The sequence below is a fragment of the Cynocephalus volans genome, chromosome 12 (genome assembly GCF_027409185.1).
Source record: "Cynocephalus volans isolate mCynVol1 chromosome 12, mCynVol1.pri, whole genome shotgun sequence".
In the NCBI taxonomy this organism is placed as follows: domain Eukaryota; kingdom Metazoa; phylum Chordata; class Mammalia; order Dermoptera; family Cynocephalidae; genus Cynocephalus; species Cynocephalus volans.
The window spans coordinates 93,262,987-93,277,891 of record NC_084471.1 but is presented as its reverse complement, the minus strand read 5'-3'; the positions used below and the strand labels follow the sequence as shown (position 1 = coordinate 93,277,891).

General features: G+C 38.8%; 1 protein-coding gene across 9 annotated transcripts in view; it reads left to right on the top strand.

Annotated features, from left to right (window-relative positions):
• Positions 1 to 369: 369 nt before the first annotated feature.
• The window catches only part of AEBP2 (AE binding protein 2), a 211,001-nt gene continuing 196,465 nt past the window's right edge, over positions 370 to 14,905 (top strand). For 7 of the 9 annotated variants that reach the window (XR_010021350.1, XM_063075485.1, XM_063075480.1 and 4 more), the window contains exon 1: positions 748 to 1,195. Coding sequence is in view for 8 of the 9 variants with exons in the window: in XM_063075485.1 (XP_062931555.1) it covers positions 768 to 1,195 (428 nt within the window). In the remaining variant the exon portion in view is untranslated. Of the gene's footprint in view, positions 1,196 to 14,905 lie in introns of all 9 variants that reach the window. The other 2 variants (XM_063075478.1, XM_063075477.1) reach the window with 1 other exon arrangement.

The window sequence follows — 14,905 nt, the reverse complement described above, 5'->3', positions numbered from 1 at the left end:
TCGTAGATTATAAACTGTCTTCGGGCCAGGAATTTGTTCGGTTCCTGGCACAGAGCCGTTACCCAAGGGACACTCCACAAACACCCCCGATTGAATGACTTTATCGTGAGAACGCGGAGGACTTAGAATCCCCGGCGAGCGCTGGAGCTTTCGTTCCGCGTGTGCGGCCAGCTGCGAGGCCGGGCAGGGCGTGGGAAGGCCCCGAGGAAATTCTGAGCCCCCGGCGGGCTCGGGGCGGGGGCCGCGCGAGGGAGCGGGTGCGGAACTCGCGGCGCGGGGAGGCGCCACCTCGTGCCGCCGCGCAGGCGCGCAGCCGTCTCCGCGTGAGTGCGCGCAGTGGCGCGCCTGTCCCCGCGCGGGCTCCGTAGCGCGTGTGCAGGCTGACGCAGCTCGCGGGCCCACCTCCTGCTCTGCAGCGGCGTCGGCGGAGTTTTGGGCGTTTGGGAGGGGGCGAGGGAGCGAGAGTCGAGAGAGGGAGGCGGCGGCGGCGGCGGCGAGGAGGAGGAGGAGGAGCAGGCGCCGCCATGGCCGCCGCTATCACCGACATGGCCGACCTGGAGGAGCTCTCCCGCCTGAGCCCTCTGCCCCCCGGCAGCCCGGGCCCGGCGGCGCGGGGCCGGACTGAGCCCCTGGAGGAGGAGGAGGAAGAGGAGGAGGAGGAGGAGGAAGAGGAGGCGGAGGCCGAGACGGTGGCGGCGCTGCTGCTGAGCGGCGGCGGTGGGGGCGGCGGGGGCGGCGGCGGAGTGGAGGGCGGCGAGGCGGAGACGATGTCGGAGCCGAGCCCGGAGAGCGCCAGCCAGGCCGGGGAGGACGAGGACGAGGAGGAGGACGACGAGGAGGAGGAGGACGAGAGCAGCAGCAGCGGCGGGGGCGAGGAGGAGAGCAGCGCCGAGAGCCTGGTGGGCAGCAGCGGCGGGAGCAGCAGCGACGAGACGCGCTCGCTGAGCCCCGGCGCCGCCAGCAGCAGCAGCGGGGATGGGGACGGCAAGGAGGGCCTGGAGGAGCCCAAGGGACCGCGGGGCAGCCAGGGCGGCGGCGGGGGCGGCAGCAGTAGCAGCAGCGTCGTCTCCAGCGGCGGCGACGAGGGCTACGGGACCGGGGGAGGCGGAAGCAGCGCGACCTCCGGGGGCCGGCGAGGCAGCTTGGAGATGTCGTCGGATGGGGAACCCCTGAGCCGCATGGACTCCGAGGACAGGTCAGTGCCCTGAAGTGTTTCCCTTTCCTTTCCTTCTCTCGAACTCCCGGCCCCTCACAGGGGACCAGGGGGACTTTCCGCTGCGATCCCCCTGGCTCCCCGAATTCTCGGCCCCTCCCCCAGGCTCTCAACTCGGAAATCTGTCGCTGCCGCCGCGCCCCTCTCGCAGCGGATAGCGGCTTCCAACTCTCAAGCCATTCCCCCCTAAGTCTCCTGTCCCCGCCCTCTTTCCCCTCGGCTCTGCACTCCTTACGGACCTAAGGACAGCTCTAACTCGGGAACAATCCCCAGACAGGCCCAGGTCCTCTGGCGGAGCAGAAGAGGGCCTTGATGTACACCTCGGTACACAAGGTTAGCTTTATCCAACCGTGTTCGGGAACACTTGTCACAACTATAATTGACAAGTGTTTTCCAATATGGCTGGTCTCGCCTGGATTTAACAGAACTTCCTTGTCCAGGGAGGAGACCCCAACTATCACTTTTCTCTACTTGGACAAAAAAAAGAGGCTGTTCTTTTATATTTAGTCGTTGCTTCCAAAATCCGTCATTTGTAGTCAGTAATGTGGTTTCCAGCGTGATTTTAATAATCTTTCCTATTTGTTTTGGGATCAAATCTGGGAGAAAGTTTAAAACACAAATAAATCATTGTGGAAAAGAATAGTGAATTACCTTCCTTTAAAATAACTTTGCGGAATCAGACTTGGAATCCTAACAGAATACGGTCTTGAAGGTACAGCATATTCGGCTTAAAATCTTTATTACATAGTAATGCTGCAACGTGAGAGTCATGATTTTAGATGATATTTTAAGTCATGTATGGGAGAGCTCTCTAAAGGAATTAGTGTTATTTTCTAAAGCTTGTTAGATAAACTTGGAGACTGGCAAAAATGCTCCCCATTTTTTCAGGACATTTGAGAAATTTATTGTAATAGTATATGTTTCAATTGTTACTATTATTTTGATCTCTTTAGAAGACTACATACTTTAACTAGTTGGTTTTTAATGTACTTTAAAAAAATCACGTCATGCATGTTATACTGCTTCTAACGTATATTAGCATTTATTTTGAGTATCTGCTAATGTTTTGATGAGCAGTAGAATTTTAAACAGTTGATAGTAATTTTGATTTAAAAGTTTAAGTATTCTAAAGTTCTAGGAATTCTGATTAACTCATAGAAATGAACTCTTTATATTTAGTGCTGCAAGGACAAAGGCCTGAACATTTGAAAATCTAGCATTACGTTCTGTTTGACATTTACTTTAACGTCGTTAAGAAAATATCTTGGATGGGGTAAAATAGATTGTACAAACCTTAGAAAAATTGTGCCGAACTGTTTAGGCATGGGTAGGAAAGAGAATGTCTTCCAGAAAATTAAAAATTGATGTGAACTGCACAATGAAAAATGGGCTATTTATCATTTTATTATATTTTCCTTCACTGATACTACTACGTATTTGAAAGTTGACCTTAGTTTATACAGTCAGCACAGTTTTTCCATTTACCTAGTACTGAGCGCACACACTCGTGTGGATGCACACACAAGTTTGCCTAGAACTGCACAATTTAAATGTCTCATTCTCACAACTGTGGTGCAAGATGGGTATTATTTTGAATTCAATCTAACAGATGAAGAAGCAAGTTGAGTATCTTACTCCAGACAGTAAATATAGCATGGAAAGGTGGAGTTGTATCTTAACAAAGATTCTTAAGTCCCCTGCTATTTCCACTTGACAAAAGTTAGAATAATTCACCTTAAATAACAAGTGGTATGTGTCACAGTTTTTGTCTGTTATGTTAATGTCTGTCCACTACATCCCTTCAGGAGCGAATGAATTATTGGTCAAGTAATATTTAAAGAAGTGGAGTTTTGGCTTCCTTTGATATTTATTAGTCACTTGTATATCTAATTTTTACATCATATTTCAGGTTAAGGAGTAAGATGTTGGTGTCACATGTCCAAATAAGATTTAAACTTGATAACCAGGCATACTTGATTTTCTTAATCATTAAACATTAGAGACTACAAAACACTGTTTTAATTTTAACATTTCAGGGTAATAGATTTGTCACTGGTATGAAAAAGCCTTACTAGTGAAATTGGTTTGTGGTCTTGATAATCTTAATTCTGAAACGCTTCCCTGTTGCTTTTGAGGTTTTTTTTCCTCAGAGTTATTTTTAATCTGAAAAGGATCCATAATTCTTATAAACTCTCCTGCAGATTATGCCCATCTATGGATTTTATAAATAAATTTCACGGTAGGAAGTGTTAATTTTTGTGACTTAATGGATGGATATTGTAGTTAAAAGTGCTTTTAAAAAAATTTAGGTATTACTGTTAAAATGATTCTATTGTCATTAGTACCTTGTTTCTGTTAGAATGCCTATTCAGTTATTGTCACTTGGCAATTATGTTGTTTTTTTTGAGTTTATTTTATAATGCTTTAGAATTTGTTGAAATTTCTTAAATAATTTTAATTTTAAGTGCTCATTTCTTAAAAAGAATTAAAGATTTAGACTTTAGAGGTCGTGGCCTAAGGCGTCATTCACAAACATGTATTGGAAGGTTGTGTGGTGAGAAGTGACGAATTTGTAAAATGATTAAATTTGGTACAAAAAAAGTTGATTATTTTTCTCAAGAGAAAGTTATTCAAAACCAGTGTAAGCTTATAAACGTGTTTATTTTGGTAAATTTAGAAAATATTGAAATTGATGTGTAATTTACTTCTACTTTGATTATAGAGTTAGTAGAATTTTCTTTGGGGGGAGTATTTCACTGTGTGAAACTACTAAACACTAGCCTTTTTTTTTTTTACTTGGAACTTAAACTGAAGTTTTTTCTTTCATGGAAGCTTAAGTACTTTTTTTTTTTTTTAAAAAAAAAAAAAGATGACCGTCGAGGAGATTTTATCCCTTGACTTGGTGTTATCAGCACCACACTCTCCCAAGTGAGCCATGGGCCGGCCCCAAACTTAAGTACTTTTTAAAAAGTTATCCCCTTTTAGGTTAATTACAGAGGCTAAGTTAACTTTAAATTTTCTTTTTTTGTTTGTTAAACATCACTTTGTTTTACTTTCCGTTTTTCCAACACAGTATTTATCATATAAAAAGTTTTAAAAATATTTGAATGAACCATCAACCAAAGAATAATTAAACGTCATACTTGTACTGAACATATATTGATGTTAAAAACATACCAAGAAGGGTTGGCCTGCAGCTCACTTGGAAGAGTGTGGTGCTGATAACACCAAGGCCACGGGTTTGGATCCTGTTTAGGGATGGCCGGTTAGCTCACTGGTTGAGCTTGGTGCTGACAACACCAAAGCCAAGGGTTAAGATCCCCTTACCGGTCATCTTTTTAAAAAAAAAGAAAAAAAAAAAAAAAAAAAAAACGAGAAAATAGAAGACAGGTCTCAATTTCAAGTCATAAGTTAGCTTTTACATAGACTTGTAGAATATAAAATGCCTATAAAATTATTTTAGTTTACAAATTATTACCAGCTGTTGAATCAAATTATACATGAAAATACTCAGCTTCTTATCTGTATAGGTGAGTTGATAATAACAACAGCCTGTATTTTGTGGATGTCTTTATTTTATAGCTTTTTTTTCCCCTCCAACTAAGTCATGACGACATTTTTTTTTTTTTCTCTTGGCACCTGACAGCTTATTAGCTCATGACTTATTCCGAAAAGCCTAAGATCACTTTCAGCTACTTCTATCAGTCTTGGGGGGTGATAGGAAAGGGCATACAGTGTGAAAGTTAATGGTCAGCAAAGGCCACAGGCCCTTACAATTTTGTGTTCAAAGTTTGGACTCCTAGCTCTGTGGATTGCAGACTTCTTTTTTTACGTCTGGCCAGTAAGGGGATTCAAACCCAAGACTTTGGTGTAACCACCTCAGCAACTGGCAATCCCTGGGTTGCAGATTTTGATGTTATAACTAAGATTGCTTTGACACGGGGAAAACTGGCTTATATTGCCTAATTTCCCAATAGTGTGGTTGGGAAGATCTTTTTCTAGTATAGAGACTAAATGTTTACATCAGATTAATATTAGAAGTCTGCATATTGAGGTTTTCCTCAAGATGTATGAGGATCTATACGGTTGAGGCAATAAAATACTTTTACCTGAAGTGCTATTTTGTTCATATTTTGTTAGAACTCTCTTTACTAGGTACTCCTTTCAACTATAAAGCAGCTGTCTGTATTTGTCCAGAATTCCTCTTTCAGCTATTGTTTTTAAAATTAAATTTAGGAAAAAATGCTTCTAGATCTGTTTTCATAACATAATGTACCTTTCAGTTAAAGGTGTGGTTCTGTGCTAAAGGTGAAACAATGACAGTAAAAAAAACTGTAGATTTCAGGATTGAATTTATATGGAGAAATTCTAAGGAGACATTTTGCTTTTAAGACTTTTGTTGGGTCAGTTAGGGAATCCTGTCTGTAGGCTAGTTTGCTACCAAGCAGAGGTATATACTATGTGCAGGCTTTTTATTGGGTATTGTGGGAGACAGGAAGACAAAATGCTTCCCACTTCATCCATCTTGCATATTACTGTTAGACTTTTAATTTGCAAAGTGTAGGTTTTGCCATAGCTCTTAGAAAACTTCCGTGACTCTGATGTAAGAGTTAGAGATTTCATACTTTGCCTATTGTATTATTTATTGCTGGGTAACAAATTTCCCCCAAATTTAGTGGCTTAAAGGCTCTGGGTCTCATGAGGTTGCGGTTGTTTAGCATTGCAGCCGTATGAATGAAGGCTTGACTCGGGCTGAAGGTGGCTCACGTATGTAGCTTATTTCCAAGATGGCTCACTTATGTAGCTCTTGGGCAGGAGGCCTCAGTTAACTCTCCAAGCTACATCTCCATAGGGCTGTTTGTATGTCTTTATGACATAGCATTTCCCCCAAGAGCAAATGATTAGAGAGAGGACAAGGGGGAAGCCACGATGTGTTTTTGTGACCTATATACCTGCTCACATTTTCTTCTTCATATTATCTTCACCTAGCAGATAAGCTTTTCCTATTTTTCTTTTTTTTTTTGGTGGCTGGTCAGTATGAGGATCTGTACCCTTGACCTTGGTGTTATAATGCTATTTTTCTTTTTATTCATACTCTAATATATGGTAATTGCTTAAAGTTTTTGCTGACTGACACAACCCTTTAAAACCCATCAAAATGCCACAGTGAATGCTTTTCTGGCCGTCTTAAATGTGGCTTTGATTTCTCTGTCCTTTAAATCCCATATTTATATTTCTGCCTCCCTCCCCCTTTATGGCTCTGTTCTGTAGGTGGAAGAATATAGACTATTGCATTGTGAAGAGCTTGTAATCTGGAGTCAAAGGACCCAATTCAGATCTTAATATTGACACCTATTTTATGATTTTGAGTAATATCTTTGAGTCTTAGTTCCTTAACTGCAAAACAGTTAGATATTACCATGAAGGTATTCTAAGGTCCAAGTGAAATAATTTCTGTTAGAGAGCCCTGTGAACTATTCTAAAGAATCCATGTTATTTGAAAGCTTGCTTCATCTTTGCTGTTGTAAAATGGTATTTTTGAGGGCAGGGACAGTTTTGCTAATTTAGATCTTTGTGAGTACCTAACTTAGTACCTTGGATATGGTGAATACTCAGTTATTAGCATTAAACTGAAACATCAACAATGGGATTTATTTATTTAGTAGGTCTTACTACTTTAGGTCTCTTGTCTATAGAAGAGAGACAGTAATAATTCCTATCCTGTAAGCTTGTTGTGTGGATTACTTACAGAATGTCTGGCACACAGTTTATTATATATTTACTGTGTGGTAGGTATTTATTCTTTTTCTTTTTTGGCAGCTGGCTGGTACAGGGATAGAACCCTGGACCTTTGTGTTGTCAACACTATGCTCTAACCAACTGAGCTAACTGGCCAGCTTGTGATTGGTATCTGTTCTACTGGATGTGTATAGAATCTCCATTATGTGCCAGGTGCTGGGGATACAGCAGTGTATAAAACAAAACCCTGACCTTATGGGTGGTTGAGAAAGACAGTGCACAAATGAGTTAATAATAGCTAGTGATGATCTATTTTTATTAATATGAAGCAGTGTAAAGGTCTGGAATGCCATAAAGTACTATTTCAAATGTTAAATGTATGGCAAGTATCTGCAAATGAGTGCTGCAGAAATTTGCAGGAGCCTATGGTGGACCAAAATATTTCATTATAAAATCTACATTTTAATCAATTTTCTTTAACATATATGTCTATTCTGTGTTAGGACTAAATGGCTTCATAATACCTTTTAGGTTTTACTTCTTTTATTTTTTATTTTTATTTTTTGGTGGCTGGATGGTACAGGGATTGAACCCTGGACCTTGGTGTTATCAGCACCATGCTCTAACCAACTGAACTAACTGGTCAGCCCTATTTTAAATTATTCTTAATATGTAGGTGAAGGTAATAAACTATTATTAATAAAAAGCTTTGGGATATGTTTTCCAGTAATAGTAATGGATTTGTAGTGATCTAACCATATGTTGAATTTGTTTTTGTCAGTAATAGTTTGCAATTGTGAAAGTAGTAATTACATTAGCCTTAGAACTAAATGCACAGTTTGGGGCATAAATAGGCAATCATATGATGCTTGGATGTTTTTTAAAAAGTTATTTATTGAGTATTTACTAATAGTTAGCATTGTGCTCTGTTTAGTAATAAGAAAGAAATGTGATAGTACCTACCCAGATATTTATTTTTTAAAGAGAAAGCTAAGGAGATGATTGCATTATTTTCTATTTTTTTCTGCAAATTGTGACACAGTGCATTAAAGTTAGAACTGGGGAATATTATATAGTCAGCGACTAAAGATTTGGTGAAAAAGAGGACTGGATTTTAGAGGGGTAGGTGAATGATGAAGATAGAATTTTAGAAAGCCTGAGGAAAAATGTATAGGTAGGAATGAGCCCAGCATGTTCAGGAAACTTTCTGTCTAGATCTGGAACGGGGAAATAAGAGTTAATGGCTAAGGTGGGGCCTTTCATGCCAACACAGATGTGCATGTCTTTCTCAGAATAGATTTGTGAATCGAATTCTTTTCCTTCTCCCCAACTTTTGTCTTTGTGACTCCTAGTTATGTTCGTGTGTAGGTCTTACCTTGAACATTTTTTTAGGCAATGTATTCCTGATTCTTTGTTAGACATAACTGCCAGCACTCCTACTTCTCCCTTCTCCATTGCTGTTACCACAATTTGGGTAATTGTTTATTGTTTATCTCTTTTGCTAGATTGTGTGCTCCCTGAGAATAGGAACCATGTCAGTCTTGATGGGTGCTCTCTGTAGCACCTGGCACAGTGCTTAACACATATTTTAGGTATACTTAAACATACTTTGGATGAACGATGAAACTCATGTGTTACAGGAAAATTAATATGTGGCAAAGAGGGAGAAGGAAAGTTTGGGAGCTAGGAGGCCAATTAGGAGGTAGGAGTAGTACAGGCAGGAACTGAGGAGACTTGAGCTAGGGTAGAGATTAGGGGAAAAAGTCGTAATGCTTGGGAAGTGGAGGCAAAGGAAAGAAAAGCTAATTTCCTTGCTGCTCTATAAGAAAAATATTACTTTATTATTTCTGAATAAAAAGTTTTTTCCTTGAGGATTTAATTGGAATAATAGTTTACCTTATTTTTCCAGATACTTCCATCACTAAAATAATTAAAGACACATGAGTGTAGTGAAAGAGCATGAACCTTTGAGTCAGAAAGACTTGGGTCAATATAATTTAACTTCTCAGGGCCGACCCCGTGGCGCACTCGGGAGAGTGCGGCGCTGGGAGCGCAGCAACGCTCCTGCTTTGGGTTCAGATCCTATATAGGAATGGCCGGTGCACTCACTGGCTGAGTACCAGTCACGAAAAAGACAACAACAACAACAACAAAAGTATATATATATATAATTTAACTTCTCAGACGTTGCTTTTTTATTTGTAAAATCAGAGCAATATTTTAGTGTTAGGATGAAGTGAGGTGGCATATGTAAAGGGCCGAGGGCTGTAATTAATTCATAGTCATTTATTCCCTGTTTCTCATTCATAGAGGTGTGATGGAAAGAATACTCCAGTGAGAATAAGTGATCAATATTGTAATCCTGGTTTTACTAGAGACTGCCTGCAGGAACTTTGGTAAATCATTTCATCTCCCTGAACCTCTGATTTCTTTTTCTTAAGAATGAGGGCTTTTGACAAAAAGTAATTTGGAGCTCAAATGTGAGGATTCTACTGTAGACTTGGCAAGTACTCTCATAGGAAGTTAAGCAAATAGATAATATATTCTGTTCTTTATTTGGATATTTTACATAGGTTTTTGGGTTCAAAAGTCAGTATATGTCTGTTTCATTTTTATGGTGGTATATTAAAGTATCAATTGTGTTTGTCTCCTCTAGGCTATAACAGTTTTAAGATTAAAGATCAGGTCTTATTTATCTTTATACTTACAGAACTTATCTACCACAATCACCTAGTACACTGCCTGTATTCAGTAACTATTTGTTGAATTCAGCTGAATGTGGAAGTACTTGATGCATAGTTCTTTCTCATTGTTATTAGTGTGGCTGATGAAACAAAAGAGACCCATTTTTATATTCTTTAAGTGCCTTCTGTAAGTGGAATCGTACAGTATTGGTCTTTTTGTGACTGGCTTATTTCACTAGAATAATGTCCTCGAGCTCATCCATGTTGTAGCATATGTTGGGATTTCCTTTTTAAGGCTGAATAATATTTCATTTTATGTGTATATCACGTTTTGCTTACCCCTTGTTCCTTCAGTGATCACTTGGGTTGCTTCCACGTTGAAGCTATGAGGTAGGTATACTGCTATGAACATGGGTGTACAAATACCTTTTTGAGACCCTGCATTCATTCCATTCTTTTGAGTACTAGAAGTGGACAGTCTGTTTTGTGGAGAATAACTTAGGTATGTGAGTTCATTTACATTTCTGGGCCTTGTCTTCATTTGTGATAGAGGAAGAGTTAGACTGTGTAGCTTATCAGATCCCTCTTTTTCTTTTTTTCAGTGGCTGGCTGGTCCAGGGATCTGAACCCTTTGGCCTTAGTGTTATAACACTGTGCTCTGACCAGCTGAGCTAACCAGCCAGCCTAGATCCCTCTTACAACATGGAAAAAAAAGACTTTATGAAATATAAAATTTAATTTTTTTGGTGGCTGGCCAGTATGGGGATCCAAACTCTTAACTTTGGTGTTATCAACACCACCCTCTAACGGAGCTAACCAGCCAGCTCCAAAAGTTAATTTTTAAGTGTGGTAGCTATTCAGTCTTTAGGAGAATAGAGTTTTTTAAATTGATGTTTTACTTCTTTAATTTCAACACTTTTGAAGTCTTTGACTTGCTTTTTGGTTTTCATTTATATTTTAATTTTCTAGAAAGATGACATGTTACCAATTAGAGAAAACACTGAGGTTTTAGAAGGATATTAGTATTTTTCAGCAAGGACATTTACTAGTTGATTTCTAATTTATAAAACTTCTTTCATTACTTTTCTAATCACTTTTTTTTTTCTTTTTTTTAAAGATGACGGGTAAGGAGATCTTAACCCTTGACTTGGTGTTGTCAGCACCCGCTCTCGCAAGTGAGCCGCAGGCCGGCTCTCTTAATCACTTTTTAAAGTACTGAGAGTAGGTGAATTGGCAGTAGATTTTTTAGTGTTTTAAATTAATCTTGGAAATTAGTCACTTGACTGGCCAGTTAGTTCAGTTGGTTAGAGTGCAGTGTTGGTAACACCTAAGGCCAAGGGGTTTGGATCCCTATACTGGCCAGCTGGAAAAAAAAAAGAAACTAATCACTTGAATGTGTCTTTTGAGGTGTTGAGCAATACTGTACTCGTTCTCAGAAACACGCACCATCTGATAAAATCATTTTTATGATTTAACACTCACTTAAAAATCTTCAAATAAATGCGATTGCTTCTTTATAAAATGGGTGTTGTCCGTCATAGCAGATTTTTTTCGCATACCATCTTTGTGTATACACATTTTTCTGAAAATCTTTTTAAGAAGGCAAAAGATAACTCTTTATAGTGTACTTGTATGGAAGTAGAATGTTTTTAGTATTACAGTCTTTTTGAAGATAATTGCTTGCTGATTTCTTAAGCTGTATAAAAATGTGGGTGGCAATAGATTAAAAAAAAATTAAAGTGCAATAGATTTAGGATGAGAAACTAATTTAAAGTAATGTGCACAGTGCATAGTTGTGATAAAAAGAATGTAGCCTGTTTTCCATAGGCTATATTTCATCATTGTTGCATAAAGTCCCTTTTGGCCAATTTAGTGAATGCTTCTGGGTCTTGGGGAAAAAACATTTTGTCTTTATCCAGAGAAATAATTGTTGGGATAGAGAGTAGTCTTTTTCTTGATTAGAAAAATCCATTTTAGCTTTTTAATTTACAGTCATAATAGCTTGTAATTACAGTAATAATACTAATACCTTGGTTTGGGCTAGTGATTTTTAGTGATTATTTCAGTGTGACAAAGCCATGTATTTGCCTTAAAAATCCTACTTAAATTTGTCACTAAAAAATATAGGCATTTGCTTTGTGCAAGGCACTAGCTAGGTTTGGGAGTTTACTCTAGTAGAAGTTTATAGGTTATTCACACAGTTCAACTTAACCCGGATCATAAGGGAACAGAATTCCTTTCACGTTTAGCGAGTAGGCAGGGCCTTAAAGAAAAATGACTTATTGTAATACACACATATAAAATACATATAATAAAATAGGCACTTGTCTTTACTTTCTATCCTAATTGTTTCTAAGTTTAAAGACCTAAAAGCTTACAGCACCATGGCAGTTTGGAAAGCAAAACCAGGTGGCCTTACAGAAATCTGATGTGGCCTAAATTCCTTAATCCTGTTAAAGACCAGTCTCATAACTTACTATTTGTCTTTGATAGATAAACAAGCAAAGTGACTACCCCATTGTCCCTAAATGAATATTTGGAGTTGGATTTTATGTTGATATTGCTAAGCTCAGGGGTTGACTGGGGGTTTGGATCCCCATACTGGCCAGCTGCCAAACAAACAAACAAAAAAATAGGCTCAAACTTGTTTCAGTGGCCTGATTTCTAAATTTTGGAAGATTTCTACTTGAGGATAGTCTTGCTTTGTTTGACTGGCCTTGAATTACATTTTATTTATTTATTTATTTTTTATAAAGATGACTGATAAGGAGATCTTAACCCTTGGCTTGGTGTTGTCAGCACCACGCTCAACCAGTGAGCTAACCGGCCATCCCTGTATAGGATCAGAACCCGTGGCCTTGGTGTTATCAGCACCACACTCTCCCGAGTGAGCCATGGGCTGGCCCTGAATTACATTTTATGGAGCTAATTGACTTTTAGGAATCAAAATTAGTAGCTTGTCTTGTTAGTAAAGCTGTCTGCCCAAATGAGTCAAATCATATGTAGATGTTAAATATTTTCTTTGTGCATGCACTACGGATGTGCAAAACCATAGGGACTTTTATCTGCCTTGTATACTAGATGAAACTTCTGCATACTAGTTGAAACTGTCAGCTATTTTGGTATGTAGTATAGGCTATATTTTAATTATTTCTTAAGTCAGTAATTCAGATTTGTCCTTTGTATATAGCAGTGTGGCAATTACATTTTTGGCAATACTGTTTTGCACTTGTTTGACTATGAGCAATTCACATAACTTTTGTCTGTTTCTGTATCTGTAAGATGAGGATATAAGTAGTACTTATTTCTTAGGGTTGTTGCATTAAATGAGTTAATACATGTCAAGCATTGTTCCAGTCATTACGGCTACGTTCAGCCCAGTCCAACAGTGGTTTAAAATGACAGCATTTGTTTTGCTTATGAACCAGTGATCTGGGCATAGCTTAGCAGGGTCAGCTCATTTCTGCTCCACTTGGTATCATCTTGTGGAGTAGCTTAAAGGCTGGGGACTGGAATCTTCAGAAAGTTAACTGACTCCTGTTATGCATCTGTCACGTGTCTGGTGCCTGGGCCGGGAAGACACAAATAGCCAGTGCTGAAACAGCTGGGACTTCTCAGGCTTCTCTCTGTAGCTCTGTGTATGTTCTTCACAGTATCTCTTCAACATGGTAGCTTCAAGGGAGCCACATTTCTTACATGTTAGTTCAGACCTCCCAAGCTGTGTGTTCCAAGAGAGTGCCAGGCTGAAACTGCATTGCCTTTTATGACTTAGCCTTGGAGGTCTGGCAGTATCACTTCTGCGGTAGTCTCAGGCCTGCTCAGATTCAAGGAAAGGTAGCATAGATCCCACCTGTTAATGCCACATTGAAAGAAGAGAGGGATGGGATCTTACAAAACTGGCCATCTTTTGAATATACACTCTGACACAAGCGCATAGAACAATGCAGGACATATAGCAGACACTCAGTAAGTGTTAAATGTTACTGTAAGGATCGGGAAATCAGATTTAGAGTGCCGTACTTTTGTGATATAACTTTCAATATAGTAAGTTACATAATCCCCTTTTTTTCTTAAGAGAAAGTCAACATTTAACAGGCAGGCTGTTCAGTTTTTTCGAAGTTCCTGTTTGTTTCAGCTTGTTCAGTTTTAGCTTATAATTTCTTTATCAAGCCTAGAATAAGTAGCAGGGCACATAATTATAGTTGAGTTCAACAAATGGAAGTGAAGAATGGTATGGATAACTCAAGTAAAGAGTTTTACTCTTAGAGTTGTATAATATTAGATGTACAACTTCAGACTTTCCAAGATATAGGGGATTCTTAAATGCTTTGCACTGTTTTAAATTTTAACCTTTAATAATTATGATTATAAGTGTGGGAAAGATATAGTGTAATCTTTCTAGTAATTAATGAGTGGCAATTTTAATATAGAGGAAAGGAACATCGCCTGTTAGCCAAATGATAGCTTACCTTGTTATATGATTAGATTGGGAATCCCTGTGTATGATTGTAATGTTTACCAGCAATTTGATAAATGTGCTCTGAAAAACTGTACTTATTTTTATCCAAAGCTTTTTACCAATTACAAAGTTAAACTAAGTTTGTAATGCTCCCTCTGACCCTCTGTTAGATGTTTCTTATTTAGACCCATAGAATTTTTGTCTCCCTATGTCTCATTCCACTTAGTTCATTCCATATGAAGGACCATGTTCAGTCTTGAAAAATTATAATTATAGAATGTTTGTTTTCTAATAGGATACAAAGTGATCTGAAGGCTTCCTAAAGATTGTTTTTCATTGCTAGAACAAAAATAAAACAGCCTTGATCCATTAGGGTTTAGGGAGGTTCTTAAGTGGAAACTTCAGATCAGTAACGTCTAGATTCTGAAGTGAAGAAAGTGGTTAGACTCTTTGATGATCTGTTTTTGTACACATTGTTTAAGTTTATACTATCTTCTACCTTTCTGTCTTACTCCATGTATAACATAGCTCAGTGGTTTCTAACTTTTTAACGGAAAAGTACTGCCATTTTACAGTTAGTTGACATTTTTGCTGTCTATTGAGAAATAAACAATGTAAAAACAATTTACAGATTTTGAATAGTAGATGAAACTTTTTTCCCAAATGAATTTTTATATGGAACTCCAGTGCATAAGAAGTTAAAATGGTATTTTATTAGAACTTATATTTTATAAGTTCAAAATTTTAACATTAATTTATAAAGTCAATCAATGAGAACAGTTAAGCCTTTTTAGATGAATTTAAATTTGA